The sequence below is a fragment of the Oncorhynchus nerka genome, linkage group LG17 (genome assembly GCF_034236695.1).
Source record: "Oncorhynchus nerka isolate Pitt River linkage group LG17, Oner_Uvic_2.0, whole genome shotgun sequence".
Taxonomy (NCBI): Eukaryota; Metazoa; Chordata; class Actinopteri; order Salmoniformes; family Salmonidae; genus Oncorhynchus; species Oncorhynchus nerka.
This window is the reverse complement of record NC_088412.1, coordinates 29,423,747-29,438,474: the sequence shown is the minus strand read 5'-3', so window position 1 is coordinate 29,438,474 and position 14,728 is coordinate 29,423,747. Positions and strand designations below refer to the sequence as shown.

The 14,728-nt window shown below is 42.0% G+C and overlaps 1 protein-coding gene across 1 annotated transcript in view; it reads right to left on the bottom strand.

The window, feature by feature from the left end:
• Positions 1-368: 368 nt before the first annotated feature.
• The window catches only part of LOC135559602 (neuroligin-1-like), a 46,061-nt gene continuing 31,701 nt past the window's right edge, over positions 369-14,728 (bottom strand). Inside the window, exons 6-8 of the mRNA XM_065002796.1 lie at positions 13,125-13,337; positions 6,726-7,515; positions 369-6,165 (exon numbers count right to left, since the gene is read on the bottom strand). Coding sequence (XP_064858868.1) covers positions 5,337-6,165; positions 6,726-7,515; positions 13,125-13,337 — 1,832 coding nt within the window. The 3' untranslated portion in view covers positions 369-5,336. The remainder of the gene's footprint in view (positions 6,166-6,725; positions 7,516-13,124; positions 13,338-14,728) is intronic.

Below are 14,728 nucleotides of genomic sequence, written 5' to 3'. Positions count from 1 at the left end.
TGGAGTGGAGTTTTACAATGCTGTCTATAACGAGGATACAATGCTAAATAACTGAAAAGTTCTACAAATTGCACCTACCTCCCTGTCCGTTTTGTCCTAGTTTGATTGAGTTTACAACAATCAGAAAGTAGGAATCCCATTAAAACGACATTTCGAATTTAAAATATCTTCATAATGTCAAAAATGAGACAAATATTCTGATATATTTTGGCAATATCGCCCAGCCATAGTAATATTTGACCTCAACTATTTATGTGTAAGATTCCCCAAGTTAAAAATAGAAAGACTCCTCAGCATCAGTCAGAGTTGCTGTGTTGGAATAATGTATAAGGCAGGTACATCAGAACACAGGAGGACAATAGTCTGAGCAAGTTAAAAAATAAGATAATATTTATTAATGATATTGAAAATGCTCATGAAAGCCATGGATGTCCACACACAAACTTAAGTCACTGAAGGCAAACAGAAGCCTTACCATTACAGATAAAATGGTTTGGGTTGGAGGAGGCTGTTAACTTTATTTTGAAGGTTCCAAAGAAAACAAACCACAAATAATGCAAAGTACATTGTCTATTGGCAGAGTCAGTTACACAGGGTCACATAGAAGTGTATGTTTATTTGTAGTGACTCCCATGTACTCCAAAATGGGGGGTGACATGATCGAAGTGTAGCTGATTTGCTGTTGAACATCCATTTGTAGCCAACAATTCAAACATAAATGTGATGCTAGTTACCTACCCACAGTCATTCAAATCTGAAACATACATAAGGATTAGTATAGGTCAACTCTTCGGTATGGTTTTCCCGACTCTCAGAGCATATTGCATTGCACTTTTGACAGGATAATCAACCTATTTCACAAAATATGCTGCTGCACTATAGGTAGAACAAAGTTACGCAACAGTTTTATAAAACATTGCTTAAGTACATAGCAATTATCTAATATTATAAAAGGCTTGCAAGAAATGGCCCTGGGATGAATGAGATAGATCGAACAGTGCATGTAAATGAAAGACTGGGTAAACAGAGGCAAACGTGTTTGATGTTGTGAAATATTCCATAATGGGAAATGGCGAACCCTTATCAAACAGGATTTGAGCTGCTCTTTGGCAGGAGCATCTGTGCCCTTGGTTAAAACCGCACACGGTAAACAGCTCTGTGTTTATTCCCCTCAGTCTCAAGGCAGAATCTCTCGCCTGCTCTCAAATGTCGAAGTCAGGTGGGGAAATAATTGGTTTTTAATCGTTGCCAACAAGTAAAATGTCACCATTTCCAAAGTGGACGAGTCTAGATTCATTTCTGATTAGCATGAAAGGAAATGCCAAATATGCTTGTGATTTTTACAGATAAGAGGAAAATATATCATTGACACCTCCATGACACAACCCCAACAGACCACAGAAAGCACAGCAGTAGAAATCCATTAAATTACTTATCTTTCATCTCTGTCACTTAACAACAACAACTGAACCGGTCAAAACCTGCGTGTCAAATTTCTGAGATTCTGTTGTAAGTCTAGGACACATCAACACGAAGTCCTATATACTGTAGCCCTAGCAAAGGAACCCAACAGTGTGTGACAGACCACCTGACAAGTGACTGACTCCAGGGTTGCTTGAAGTTCAGTTCTATCAAGCATTCTTTAACTGTGAGTGTCTACTCTACAATTGAATCAAATCAGACTATTGACCAAACATAACGGGTAAATAAAGAGTTGCAGCACTGCTAATTCAGCTTATTAAAATAATTTATTGTGCTCCAGAAAAGTAATTACTATTTTAACCAGAAAGAAAGACAAGTGACAAATCTACAATACAACTGAAATACCCACTCACATAGCGCCCTTCTCACAGACATTTTGAAAGAGCGAACAGCCTTTTACAGATCTTAAAAGATCTTCATCAATCTCAAAGATGTAGTGTAGCATTTTTTTGAAAATGGCACTCTTCGCATTACATTCATTCACAATTCTTGACCCTCCTCTGTCCAGGACTGGGTAACACAGGTAAGGCCTGAGCCACATCGTCACATTATAGTTTGAGGTATAACCCTTCTTTCTCTCGCATTCTGGAAGTCCTGCATGCAAATCTGGAGGGAAAGCCCTTATAGCTCTCCTTCACCATTGGCTCATAACATTTTAAAAGGTCCAGTGCAGCCATTTTTATCTCAATATCAAATAATTGATGGGTAACAATTAAAAGTACCTTACTGTGATTGTGTTCAATTAAAATGGTCAAAAAGAAACAAAAATAGCTTCTTAGCAATTTCACAAGCAAGATAAACTGTCTGGGAGTGGTCTGAGTGGGGAGGGGAACACTGAAAACTAGCTGGTATTGGCAGAGATGTTTTGAACCCTCTTTCTTATTGGTTTATTAACAATTTGCTGCCTGGATATGTTACCAGGCGGGCCAAAACTCTATCCCACCAAAACAGGCTGACATTGCAGGTGGTCTTTTCAAACAGCTCTTACACTAAAAGGGCATTATCATAATTCTCACAATTTCACATTATTATTATTATAACCTCAGAGTGTGGAAATATATATAATACATAGGAAACCCCGTTGTTGACTGCACTGGGCCTTTAACACCACTCTGAGGGAGCATGGTGGAGAAAGAGTATAGTGAGCAGCAACTATCCATATTCATACCTGCAGTAATTGAATATGGGGGATGTGCAGAATCAGCCTTTTGGGGAGGGAAGGAGGTAGGGAGAGGAGGGTAGTACCGGTTGTCCCATTTCTAACTCTGTTTCCAATCCTCCCCGGTAGGGGACGGAGTGGTGAGGGGGGAGGGGTCCATGGGAACATCCTGTTGAGGACTGGCTCTGTGTCAGAGGTTTTGTGTTATTCAGAAACAGAGCACAGTTTTCTCCCCGCACCTCTTAATCCCCAATCATTCATCCTGCGTGCTAGAGTGAGTGCTTCTGTGGCGTTCGCCTCTCCTGCCAACTCGCCAATGTTGTTCTCCAATTACTTGATCATTTGTCCGTAGTGCAATTACATGTTTAATTCGCTGGGCGTTTCTCTCCCCCTGTGTCATTTCTCCAGTAAGGAGCATTGTTTAGAGATCACACCACTGCAATACAGGCTGATGAAATTGCTTGCGTTTTAGTTTTGGGCAATGTGGACTATAATTTACCTTCACCTCCCCCAGAAAAGCTATACCTTGTCTACGTCCCATTGTTTGGCAGGGTATGTTCTTACTTTGATGGACTGTAGAGCAACTGTCTCCCCTTAGCAGACGCATTATATCCAGTCTTTATTGACAAGTGTTTTTCTTACTACTTTGTCTTACTTATGTGTCGCCTCTTACTACAGTATGTGCCGTCTTCACTCTCTGCTTGAGTACAGTGGGGCTTTTGACTGTTTAGAGAACTATTTTCCCCTCAGCGGCTTCCTCCTTTAAGCTATTCACTCTGGTATGTATTTGTATAACACATTGTTACTCCCCTGGCCTGCGATAGCTGGCAGAGGGAAGTTGCACTCTGGCATTGTGAGGGCAGGAACATTCACTATGGGCTGCCTAGAGGTTAGCGAGACAGTCATGGTAACACGCTGACAGTCTTGTACAATGTGACACCAAGGCGTGTGTTCACGAATAAACCATGCTACAGAACAACAAGAACTAAAAGTCCAGAAAATCTGAGACAATACAGTACAGCATCATCAGTAGAAAATAAAAAAGAACAGAACAGAAGCAAATGGAAATTACTCTGTGAGAGACAAGGGTGCTGGCTAGACGGCTCTAAGCGGTTCTACTGCAGTGAATCTGCCTGAATGCTGTTTCCTCCCTGGGAGAGGTGTACCATGGGAGTTCCTGGAGCCCCTGTTCTCTCGCTCTCTCTCCACCCCGCCTCTCTTCCTCCTGCTGTTGGGTTGCAGGCACATCCAACATGTCAGCGGAGGGCATCCTCGCTTCAATTACACATTTACACGCATAAATCTTTAAACAGTGCTACGGAACATACTCTATGAAAGGATAATAGGGGGAAAGAAAATGTATGCTGTCAAGAGGTTCTACTATTCCCTAGCCTTCACCTTCCCTTCTTCTTGGCCCTGGGCACACTTTGTGTTTAGGGATCATTCATACGGAAAACAAAAATAATAAACAGTGCAGGTAATTACTTTTCTACGTTAAAGTTTCCTTGAACTAGTCAAGAGCAGTGATAAGTAACCTAATAAGTAATAGCAAATAACATTGATCAAAAGAGTACAATGAAACGTCCCTCCATCGGGATCCCAAACAGCGAGTGATTCACCACTATCAAAAAGTTGTACCAACACACATTGTACAAAACTAGTCCTTATACCCATGTTCACTCAAGCTATTGTGTATGTACTGTAGTTACCGTAAGCCCACCCTCCCCTGCTGTCCCCAATTATGACCATGACCTTAACCCATGTGGGTTTGTGGGTTTGTAAGCCAATCAGAAGTGTTCCTTCAAACTATTCCAATGGGGCTGACTTTATTTCTTAATTATGACTTAATCAGCAGAACAGCCATCAAGCAGATAAATTGTCATGCGCTTCGTGCTAAAAATATCCAGTATTCTTTGTCCTCCAGCTCTCGGTATAGACAGCACTTGTGTGATGAAGCTGAATCTGCCAGAAAGCCAGTGGATCCCTCCGTTTTTGTTCTGCTGGCAGATTTGCGGATTTGACGCCCAAGAATGACTTAAACAGCATTGGTGCTTTGTGTACATATCTAGATATGTAAAAAGGCTCTATACAATAAAACTGTTCCCCAAAAATAAATTTCTGAGAAGAATCCAAGACATTTTGAAAATGTTTACATTGTGCATAACCTTTAAGAGTTTTTCCCTCTCTCTCTAGATTGTTTTTGTCATATCTTACATTGCCTCTACTTGTCGAGTAACACATGCCTAAATTGGTTGCATCTCCCCTTGACTCCAGAAAGAGTACTCTACAGTTTGATGCCTCAGGAAAACAATATGTTTTCTTTCATTTACAAAGCGACCTGCTACTCCTCTGAAATTCCACTGAGGTTTTTTCTTTTTTCCAAGATAACAGGATGAAGCAATCGTTTATAAAATTCCAAAGTTGATATCTGTAGCTGGAAAAGTTGACCTTGTTCTGTTTCAATAACAGAAGTAAAAAGTATCCTTCTCTTTGTTTATTTTTTCATTTGAAATATTTGTTTGACTTCTTTCTCTAATTTCTTCTTTTATATCAAATGAAATTCTTCTCCCGTCCAGCAAAAATCCCTATTCCCTTAATATATTCACAGGAGTAGAAGTTATTCCACATCCGTTTGATCGGGCTGGGTGTGAGCTGCTCTGGCATGTGCTGTGCGTGTCAGCGTCCATCCGTCCGGCTATACCCTGGTGGTGGAGTGTGAGTGTGGGTGGGGCAGGGTGTGAGGCAGGGTGTTGTTCTGTGCACTACTGGGGAACGTGTTGAAGTTGTGCAACGACTGGAGGCCCTGCATGGTGTTGGGGATCATGGTGATGGTGTTGGGGGTCATGAGGGGGATGTCGTCAGGTGAGCGGCGCATGGCTAGCGTGTAGTCTGGCGGGCAGGCAGTTCTCAGAACTACCTCGTGTGGATGCATGGCGTCGCACTCGTGGTCCAGGTCTGTGTGCTTCATCTGCAGGGACATGATCTCCTCCTCCTGTGTGTGCGCCAGGTCATTGGTCGTGTTGCGCTGGGGGCTGCAGCGCCGGTGCACGTCGTGCCGCCGCTTATCCTTCTTGTAGTAGAGGGCAGCGAAGGCCAGGATGTTGAGGAAGAGCAGCGAGGCACCCACAGCGATGGTGACACTCAGCTCAGTGGAGTAGTCCCTCTGATCCACCAGGAAGGGCTGATTCTGACTGTCCTGAGTCTCGGTGGGGAAAGGCGTAGGGTTAGGCCTCTTGGTGTTGACAGGGATCTTCTTTGGTGACCTGGGCGTGACCTCCGGTGGGGGGACCTTGGTGGTGGTGGAGATTATCTGGGTGACCTCGTTTAGGCTGTGGAGGTGGGGCACCAGCTCCAGCCACAGGTTGACCTTGTTGGCCCGGTAGTGCTCCTTGACGCGGGGTTTCAGGCCGATGTGGAGGTACAGCTGGTCTTTCTGGTTGTAGCGAGTCCACGCCACCTCCTCGAAACGGTTAGGCTTAGTGTGGATGAACTTGGTATCCTGGGGGACCGGCTGGTTAGGGTCACTGCAGGGGAAAGACGGGACTTAGTATGAGCAAAGCACCACTACAAAGCATGAGGAATGGAGGATCATTCCAGCAGAACGAGTACCATTTTCTGGGAATGGCATATGGAGCCAGTCAGAACACATCATAAACTGGCTTAACCATGCAAAGTGGAGACATAAATCTCATTGGTGCCCTGTTTTATATGTCAATTTACTGTTATATATGTAGATCATTAGTATCTCGATGGTCCCTTTGGGCTCTTTGGCTGCTGAGGGAAAAAGCCATTGTCCCCCATTATGCTCCAAAAAACAATTACCTCCATGACTACATGCTTAAAGGCAAAAAAAATATTTATATATTTTTCTATTGAGAATTCCACTATCCAGGCAACCATCATTTGTCATTAATTAACAGCATGTCTGACAATGACACACATTGATATGCTGTCCAACATAAAATATAAAAATGTATACAACATGGTATTCAATTCTTTAACTAGACAAAAATGTAACACACACACACAAGCTTGCTGGCATAAACACATTTCAGCTTAAAATAGGTTTCAGTACCACACGTACCCAGTTTTGGCAAAATTAGTCCAGTAAGTCATCACCACAGCACTGAGCATGACGTCGTTCTTCGAGAAGTTACAGGGGAACAGTTCTGTGGGACCGATCATGGGCAGGCCAAACACATAGGGGATCTCGTCACCGTGGGCTGCGTCTGCCCACGGGGGCACCTGCTCTGTCTGGCAGTGGTGGTAGAAGGCGTAGAAGTATGTTGGTGACCCAAAGCTGGAGTGGAGATCTGCTGTGGCCACGGCCGGAGCCACCCATTGGTGGTCAGTGAACAGAGCTAGTAGGGTCTTCCTCCTGGTCTCTGGGTTGTGTTTATCAGCCCAGTCCGTGTACATGAACTTTATGGTCTCACGCAGAATGTCTTTGCCCTCCGGGTAACCGTACAGGTCGTCCACAAAGCTGGACACGGCGTAGTCAAAATCATTGGCCTGGACGCCGTTCTCATTATCTACGATGAGCTCCACAAACTTCAGGCCCTCGCCCTGGTTGACACCCAGCATGATGTCATAATTGAGGAACTCGCCCTGCTCCATGAGGATCTGAGGGTCGTCTGGGATCACATCTCCATCTATGACAGGCCCGAAGGCGATATGGTACCTGGCTGGCTGGATGTCCTGGTCCACCAGCTCCTTGTAGTGCTTCTTCTGCAGACACTCTACCAGGTCCACCGTGTCCTTCAGGTTGCAGCCCACCTTCTTGGCCAACATGCGAGCGTACTTAGCAGGCTGGAAGCTGACTGCCCAGCTGGACAACGCAGTGCCACTCTGTGCTATAGCTCTCTGGAAAAGTCCTGCAGAGATACAAGATACAAGCCAACCAGAGTCAGACAACACCTCATAATGTAGCATCACAATGCATCACACTGGGAAATGTTGTTGCCTGCTTTCCCCCAGAGTATGATAGAAAACAGACTATTATTTTAGGGATACTATGGTTGGTGCATGGGCCTTTATGTGTCTTAATCATGGGTCCTATCATTGTAAGTCATTGATGATGCATGCTGTGATAAAATAATTTCCCAAAGTAATACTCTACTGTCTCTCTACATGACCTGCCACTCAGGAGGAAATGCCACTGAAACTGTCATTACTAAACATATCCAAACACAGCATGATGTGTACTCACACTAAAATCTAAATGTGCACTTGTAGAGTTATGTGCACTTGAAGAGCGATTAAATTTGCTGGCAATAGACGTAACTCTCCTCACAACCTTGAAAATGTAAAAGTCAATTTGTCTAGCTTAGTTTATTGTGCAATTCCCGGGAGAGCACAGAGAGATATTGTCTCTTGTCTTGACAGACATCTGCATTGTTAACAGAGATTACCTCTTTACAAACAGTCAGACTTCTATTGCAGGGTTTGTTTGACAAGGTTTTGAGACAGACTTGTTACACAGTTACAATATCATAGGAATTATCATGACACATATTGTTAATTCTGATGTTTTATAAACAAGAAATAACCTCTTTTAACGTACATGTATTTTTTATCATTCTAATAACAAAGAAAACTTGCTTTAATTATCACATTTTCAAACATGTTGATATGAAATCTGTCTTTCGATCCAACCCACACATGAACATTGAGAAGAGATGGAAGTGACAAAGTTGTAGGAGTAGGATTGATCATGCTGTGTCTGAAAAGTGTCATACTGTGGTATGAATATTAATAGTTTTGTATTTAATTAATCTCTGAAGACAATAAGATTAGAGGGAGCAATACACTGACATGATAACATTGATTGGGGCTCCCCTAAGAACGTGGATTAGGAGGAGAGATAGCGATAAAATCCAAATAAAGTGGGTCTGGCGATCAGGTATGGAATACCATTAGAGCCCATATATGGTCAGTGCTTTAGTCAACTTTAACCTTCTCCCTGAGAAGAGTTTTAAACAATATAAGGTCCTAGAAAAACAGGGAAAATACAAATGTATATATCCAGCTGCTAGGAAGGAAGGGAGAAGTAAAGAAGCAGGATTGTCTACAGTTCTTTGTGGTTGTGAGGCAGAGTGGCATATGAAAGGTGGGGACTATGGCAATTCAAATATATACGTGAAGGATAGAGAGAGAGAGAGAATCAAAAGCACTTTACACAGGGGAAGATGTTTGGGGTCGGGGGTGCTGCGATTCTTTTGCCGATGGGGGGCAGACGGCTATTTCGGTCAGCTAATACAGGACTAGTACAGGCCCAGTGCAATAATTTTGTAATAAATAAATATATACAGTACCAGTCAAAAGTATAGACACATCTACTCATTCAAGATTTTTATTGTATTTTTACTATTTTCTACATTGTAGAATAATAGCAAAGACATCAAAACTGTGAAATAACACAAATTGAATCATGTAGTAACCGAAAAAGTGTTGAACAAATCAAAAAAGATTTTAGATTCTTCAAAGTAGCCACCCTTTGCCTTGATGGCAGCTTTGCGCACTCTTGGCATTCTCTTATTAACCAGCTTCACCTGGAATGCTTTTCCAACAGTCTTGAAGGAGTTCCCACATATGCTGAGCACTTGTTAACAGGTGTGTTGGGTCATTGTCCTGTTGAGAAACAAATGATAGTCGCACTAAGCGCAAACCAGATGGGATGGCGTATCGCTGCAGAATGCTGTGGTAGCCATGCTGGTTAACTTCTTGGTAACAGGGGGCAGTATTTTCACGTCCGGATGAAATGCATGCACTACTGCTTGCTACTGCCTGCTACATATCTCCAGAAGATAAGATATGCATATTATTAGTGGATTTGGATTTGGATAGAGAACACTCTGAAGTTTCTAAAACTGTTTGAATCATGTCTGTGAGTATAACAGAACTTATTTAGCAGGCGAAACCCAGAGGACAAACCATTCAGATTTTTTTTTTGATGTCACTCTCTTTTAAATTAGGTTTCATTGGGAATCCAGATTTCTAGGGGACCTTCTTGCAGTTCCTATCGCTTCCACTGGATGTCAACAGTCTTTAGAAATTGGTTGAGGTTATTCCTTTGTGTAATGAAGAAGTACGGTCACTTGAAGTGTACTGTTAGAAGAAGAAGCGCATGACCAGAAAGCTAGCTTCAGTTTGTTTTCCTCCTGTATTGATCACAGATCATCCCGTCTTCAATTTTGTCTATTTTTTACGTTAAAAAATACCTAAAGTTGTATTACAAAAGTAGTTTGAAATGTTTTGGCAACGTTTACAGGTAACCTTTGAGATATTTTGTAGTCACAATGAGCAAGTTGGAACTGGTGTTTTTCTGGATCAAACGCGCCAAATAAATGGACATTCCGTCGATATACAGTGGGGAGAACAAGTATTTGATACACTTCCCATTTTGCAGGTTTTCCTACTTACAAAGTATGTAGAGGTCTGTAATTTTTAACATAGGTACACTTCAACTGTGAGAGACGGAATCTAAAACAAAAATCACATTGTATGATTTTTAAGTAATTCATTTGCATTTTATTGCATGACATAAGTATTTGATACATCAGAAAAGCAGAACTTAATATTTGGTACAGAAATATATAATTTTGCAATTACAGAGATCATACGTTTCCTGTAGTTCTTGACCAGGTTTGCACACACTGCAGGATTTTGGCCCATTCCTCCATACAGACCTTCTCCAGATCCTTCAGGTTTCGGGGCTGTCGCTGGGCAATACGGACTTTCAGCTCCCTCCAAAGATTTTCCATTGGGTTCAGGTCTGGAGACTGACTAGGCCACTCCAGGACCTTGAGATGCTTCTTACGGAGCTACTCCTTAGTTGCCCTGGCTGTGTGTTTTGGGTCGTTGTCATGCTGGAAGACCCAGCCACAACCCATCTTCAATGCTCTTACTGAGGGAAGGAGGTTGTTGGCCAAGATCTCGCGATACATGCCCCCATCCATCCTCCCCTCAATACGGTGCAGTCGTCCTGTCCCCTTTGCAGAAAAGCATCCCCAAAGAATGATGTTTCCACCTCCATGCTTCATGGTTAGGATGGTGTTCTTGGGGTTGTACTCCTCCTTCTTCTTCCTCCAAACACGGCGAGTGGAGTTTAGACCAAGAAGCTCTATTTTGTCTCATCAGACCACATGACCTTCTCCCATTCCTCCTCTGGATCATCCAGATGGTCATTTGCAAACTTCAGACGGGCCTGGACATGCGCTGGCTTCAGCAGGGGGACCTTGCGTACACTGCAGGATTTTAATCCATGACTAATGGTTTTCCATGCTACTAATGGTTTTCTTTGAGACTGTGGTCCCAGCTCTCTTCAGGTCATTGACCAGGTCCTGCTGTGTAGTTCTGGGCTGATCCCTCACCTTCCTCATGATCATTGATGCCCCACGAGGTGAGATCTTGCATGGAGCCCCAGACCGAGGGTGTTTGACCGTCATCTTGAACTTCTTCCATTTTCTAATAATTGCACCAACAGTTGTTGCCTTCTCACCAAGCTGCTTGCCTATTGTCCTGTAGCCCATCTCAGCCTTGTGCAGGTCTACAATTTTATCCCCAATGTCCTTACACAGTCCTCTGGTCTTGGCCATTGTGGAGAGGTTGGAGTATGTTTGATTGAGTGTGAGGACAGGTGTCTTTTATACAGGTAATGAGTTCAAACAGGTGCAGTTAATACAGGTAATGAGTGGAGAACAGGAGGGATTCTTAAAGAAAAACTATTAGGTCTGTGAGAGCCAGAATTCTTACTGGTTGGTAGGTGATAAAATACTTATGTCATGCAATAAAATGCTAATTAATTACTTAAAAATCATACAATGTGATTTTCTGGATTTTTTTGATTCTGTCTCTCACAGTTGAAGTGTACCTATGATAAATATTACACACCTCTACATGCTTTGTAAGTAGGAAAACCTGCAAAATCGGCAGTGTATCAAATACTTGTTCTCCCCACTGTATATCGACGCAATTAATCGAACAAAAGGACCATTTGTGATGTTTATGGGACATATTGGAGTGCCATCAAAAGATGCTCGTCAAAAGTAAGGCATGAATTATATTTATATTTCTGCGTTTTGTGTCGTGGCTGCAGGGTTGAAATATGGTTTCTCTCTTTGTTTACGGAGGTGTTATCCTCAGATAATAGCATTGTTTGCTTTCACCGAAAAGCCTTTTTGAAATCTGACATGTTGGCTGGATTCACAACAAGTGTAGCTTTAATTTTCTATATTGCATGTGTGATTTAATGAAAGTTTGATTTTTATAGTAATTTTGAATTTGTCACCCAGAGAGGTTAAGTGTGCATTGAGTTCTAAATAAATCACCAACAGTGTCACCAGCAAAGCAACCCCACCCCATAACACCTCCTCCTCCATGCTTCCCGGTGGGAACCACACATGCGGAGATCCTCCGTTCACCTACTCTGCGTCTCACAAAGACATGGCGGTTGGAACCAAAAATATCAAATTTGGACTCATCAGACCAAAGGACAGATTTCCACCGGTCTAATGTCCATTGCTCAGGATTCCTGGCCCAAGCAAGTCTCTTATTATTATTGGTGTCCTTTAGTAGTCGTTTCTTTGAAGCAGGTCGACCATGAAGGCCTAATTCACGCAGTCTCCTCTGAACAGTTGATGTTGAGATGTGTTTGCTACTTGAACTCTGTGAAGCATTTATTTGGACTGTAATGTCTGAGGCTGATAACTCTAATGAACTTGTTCTCTGCAGCAGAGGTAACTCTGTGTCTTCCGTTCCTGTGGAGGTCCTCATGAGAGCCAGTTTCATCATAGCGCTTGATGGTTTTTGTGACTGCACATGTTAGAAATGTTCAAAGTTCTTAAAATGCTCCATACTGACTGACCTTCACGACTTAAAGAAATGATGGACTGTCATTTCTCTTAGCTTATTTGAGCTGTTCTTGCCATAATATGTACTTCTGTATACCACCCATACCTTGTCACAACACAACTGATTGGCTCAAATGCAATAAGAAGGAAAGAAATTCCACAAATTAACTTCTAACAAGGCACACCTATTAATTGAAATGCATTCCAGGGAACGAACTCATGAAGCTGGTTGAGACAATGCCAAGAGTGTGCAAAGCTGTCATCAAGGCAAAGGGTGGCTATTTTTAAGACTCTAAAATCTAAAAGATATTTTGATATGTTGAACACTTTTTTGATTACAACATGATTCCATATGTGTATTACAGAGTGGTGATGTCTTCACCATTATTCTACAATGTAGAAAACAGCAAAAATAAAGTAAAACAACTGAAATGAGTAGGTGTGTCCAAACTTTTGACTGGTACTGTATATATGTTTTTTTTAATGATGTTTCAGGGGGTGCTGCAGCACCCTCAGCACCCCTACTTGGCTATGTATACAGCCATTCGAGAACAAAATACTCTCATCAACTTAAATCACACAGGTGGCATGCGACACTGAAAATGGAAAAAGATGCAACCTCTGCATTATACCTTTGGTTGAATTGCTCCAACGGTTACCTTCAGAATAATGGGACAGGGTCAGGAGGTTGACACAGGAGGCGCCAGCCCCTGATCCGAAAACTGTTATTCGTAAAGGGTCACCACCAAAGAAAGCAATATTCTCGCTAGTCCAGCGCAGGGCTTGGATCAGATCAAGAAGTCCATAGTTTCCCTTGGAAGCTTGGTCCCCTGTGCTTAAGAAACCTGGAAGACAGAGAGTACAAAACAGAGAACAGATGAATAACCTGGGATGTCTCTAAGGTATGAACACAGAGCTGCGGTACATTCACATGCAAACATTGATTCTACCTTACTCAGATTGTAAATACCCTATTTAGATCAAACTTTGCAAGAAAATCCACGTGAAGATTTTTAAGAGTCAGGTATTTTACAGTGTTTGTTGTTTAATAATCATCTTTTGGAGTCTTGCTGAAAATGACTCACAGCACTCACATCAGACTCTTTAAGCACAGCACAGTTTTACATGCAAAACCAATAAGCGTGTGCATTTAATACTTTCAGCGATAAAAAAGGAGTTATTACTCCAAAGAGTCAATTTAGGGACGCTACGCTAAATATAATTCTGAAAATCCAATTTTGAGGCAGACAGATTGAAATCCATACCACATGAAAAATACTCTGTGGATAAAATAATAAAATGCAGTGATCTATAGATAGCATAATATGCAGGCAGACCTGCAAAGGGAAACTCTTTAAGAATGCACCATTTTGTAGTCGGAACATGTCCTATTGGCCTACATCATTCATAGCTAGAGTAGGTATATAACAAGATATCTAGCCAATTAGCCTCGCCAACAAAAACAAAGTGTGCACCATATGTACCATAGAAACACATCAAAGTTGTGGATAATCATCAAAGCATTGCAAAATAATATTGCGTTTTATATTTCTGAAGAAATAGTGAAATAAAGTACAGTGTGTGACGATTTAGCTTATGAAAGATCCCACACTCTTACCCCAACACTGTTCAATTACTTAATAACCTATTCAAGATGTTATGTATGCTATGTGAATGCAAGATATGGTTCTGGGTACCGAGATTGCAGTAGTATCGAAATAAACACAGAAGCCTATTACCAGTTTAGTAACTTCTTTCAATATTATCAGAGGCATTGCTGGTGAATAGTTATGTTGCTTCACTTCAACAAGTCCTCTGAGTGTTGTGCAAGCAGTAAGGCCCGGTTCAATTAAAGGGAGAACCATCATTCTTCTCTGCTGTTTCATTCTGGGCCTATCCCACATGGTTCTCTCCAATTAAGGACTTAAAACACTGCAGATTAATGTGTACCCATATATAAAAGATGGCATCTGTGAAATATAACTGATTAAGTCCATGCATCCCAAAGGAGCAACAGTGGAGCCGTTTAATAGCAGTCCCTATTCCCTTACTCCCTGATTTCCATGCTAAAAGGTCCATTACCTGGGAAATCACCTTGGGAGTGCTTTCCTCTATAGCCCTGAGACATATTGTATTTCATCTTATGGCTCCTTTTCAATTTGATACTTTAGCATCCTTACAGAGCTTTATATTGCTCGCCATCTCCTATAGAACTATGCAGAGTCAATCTAGGTTG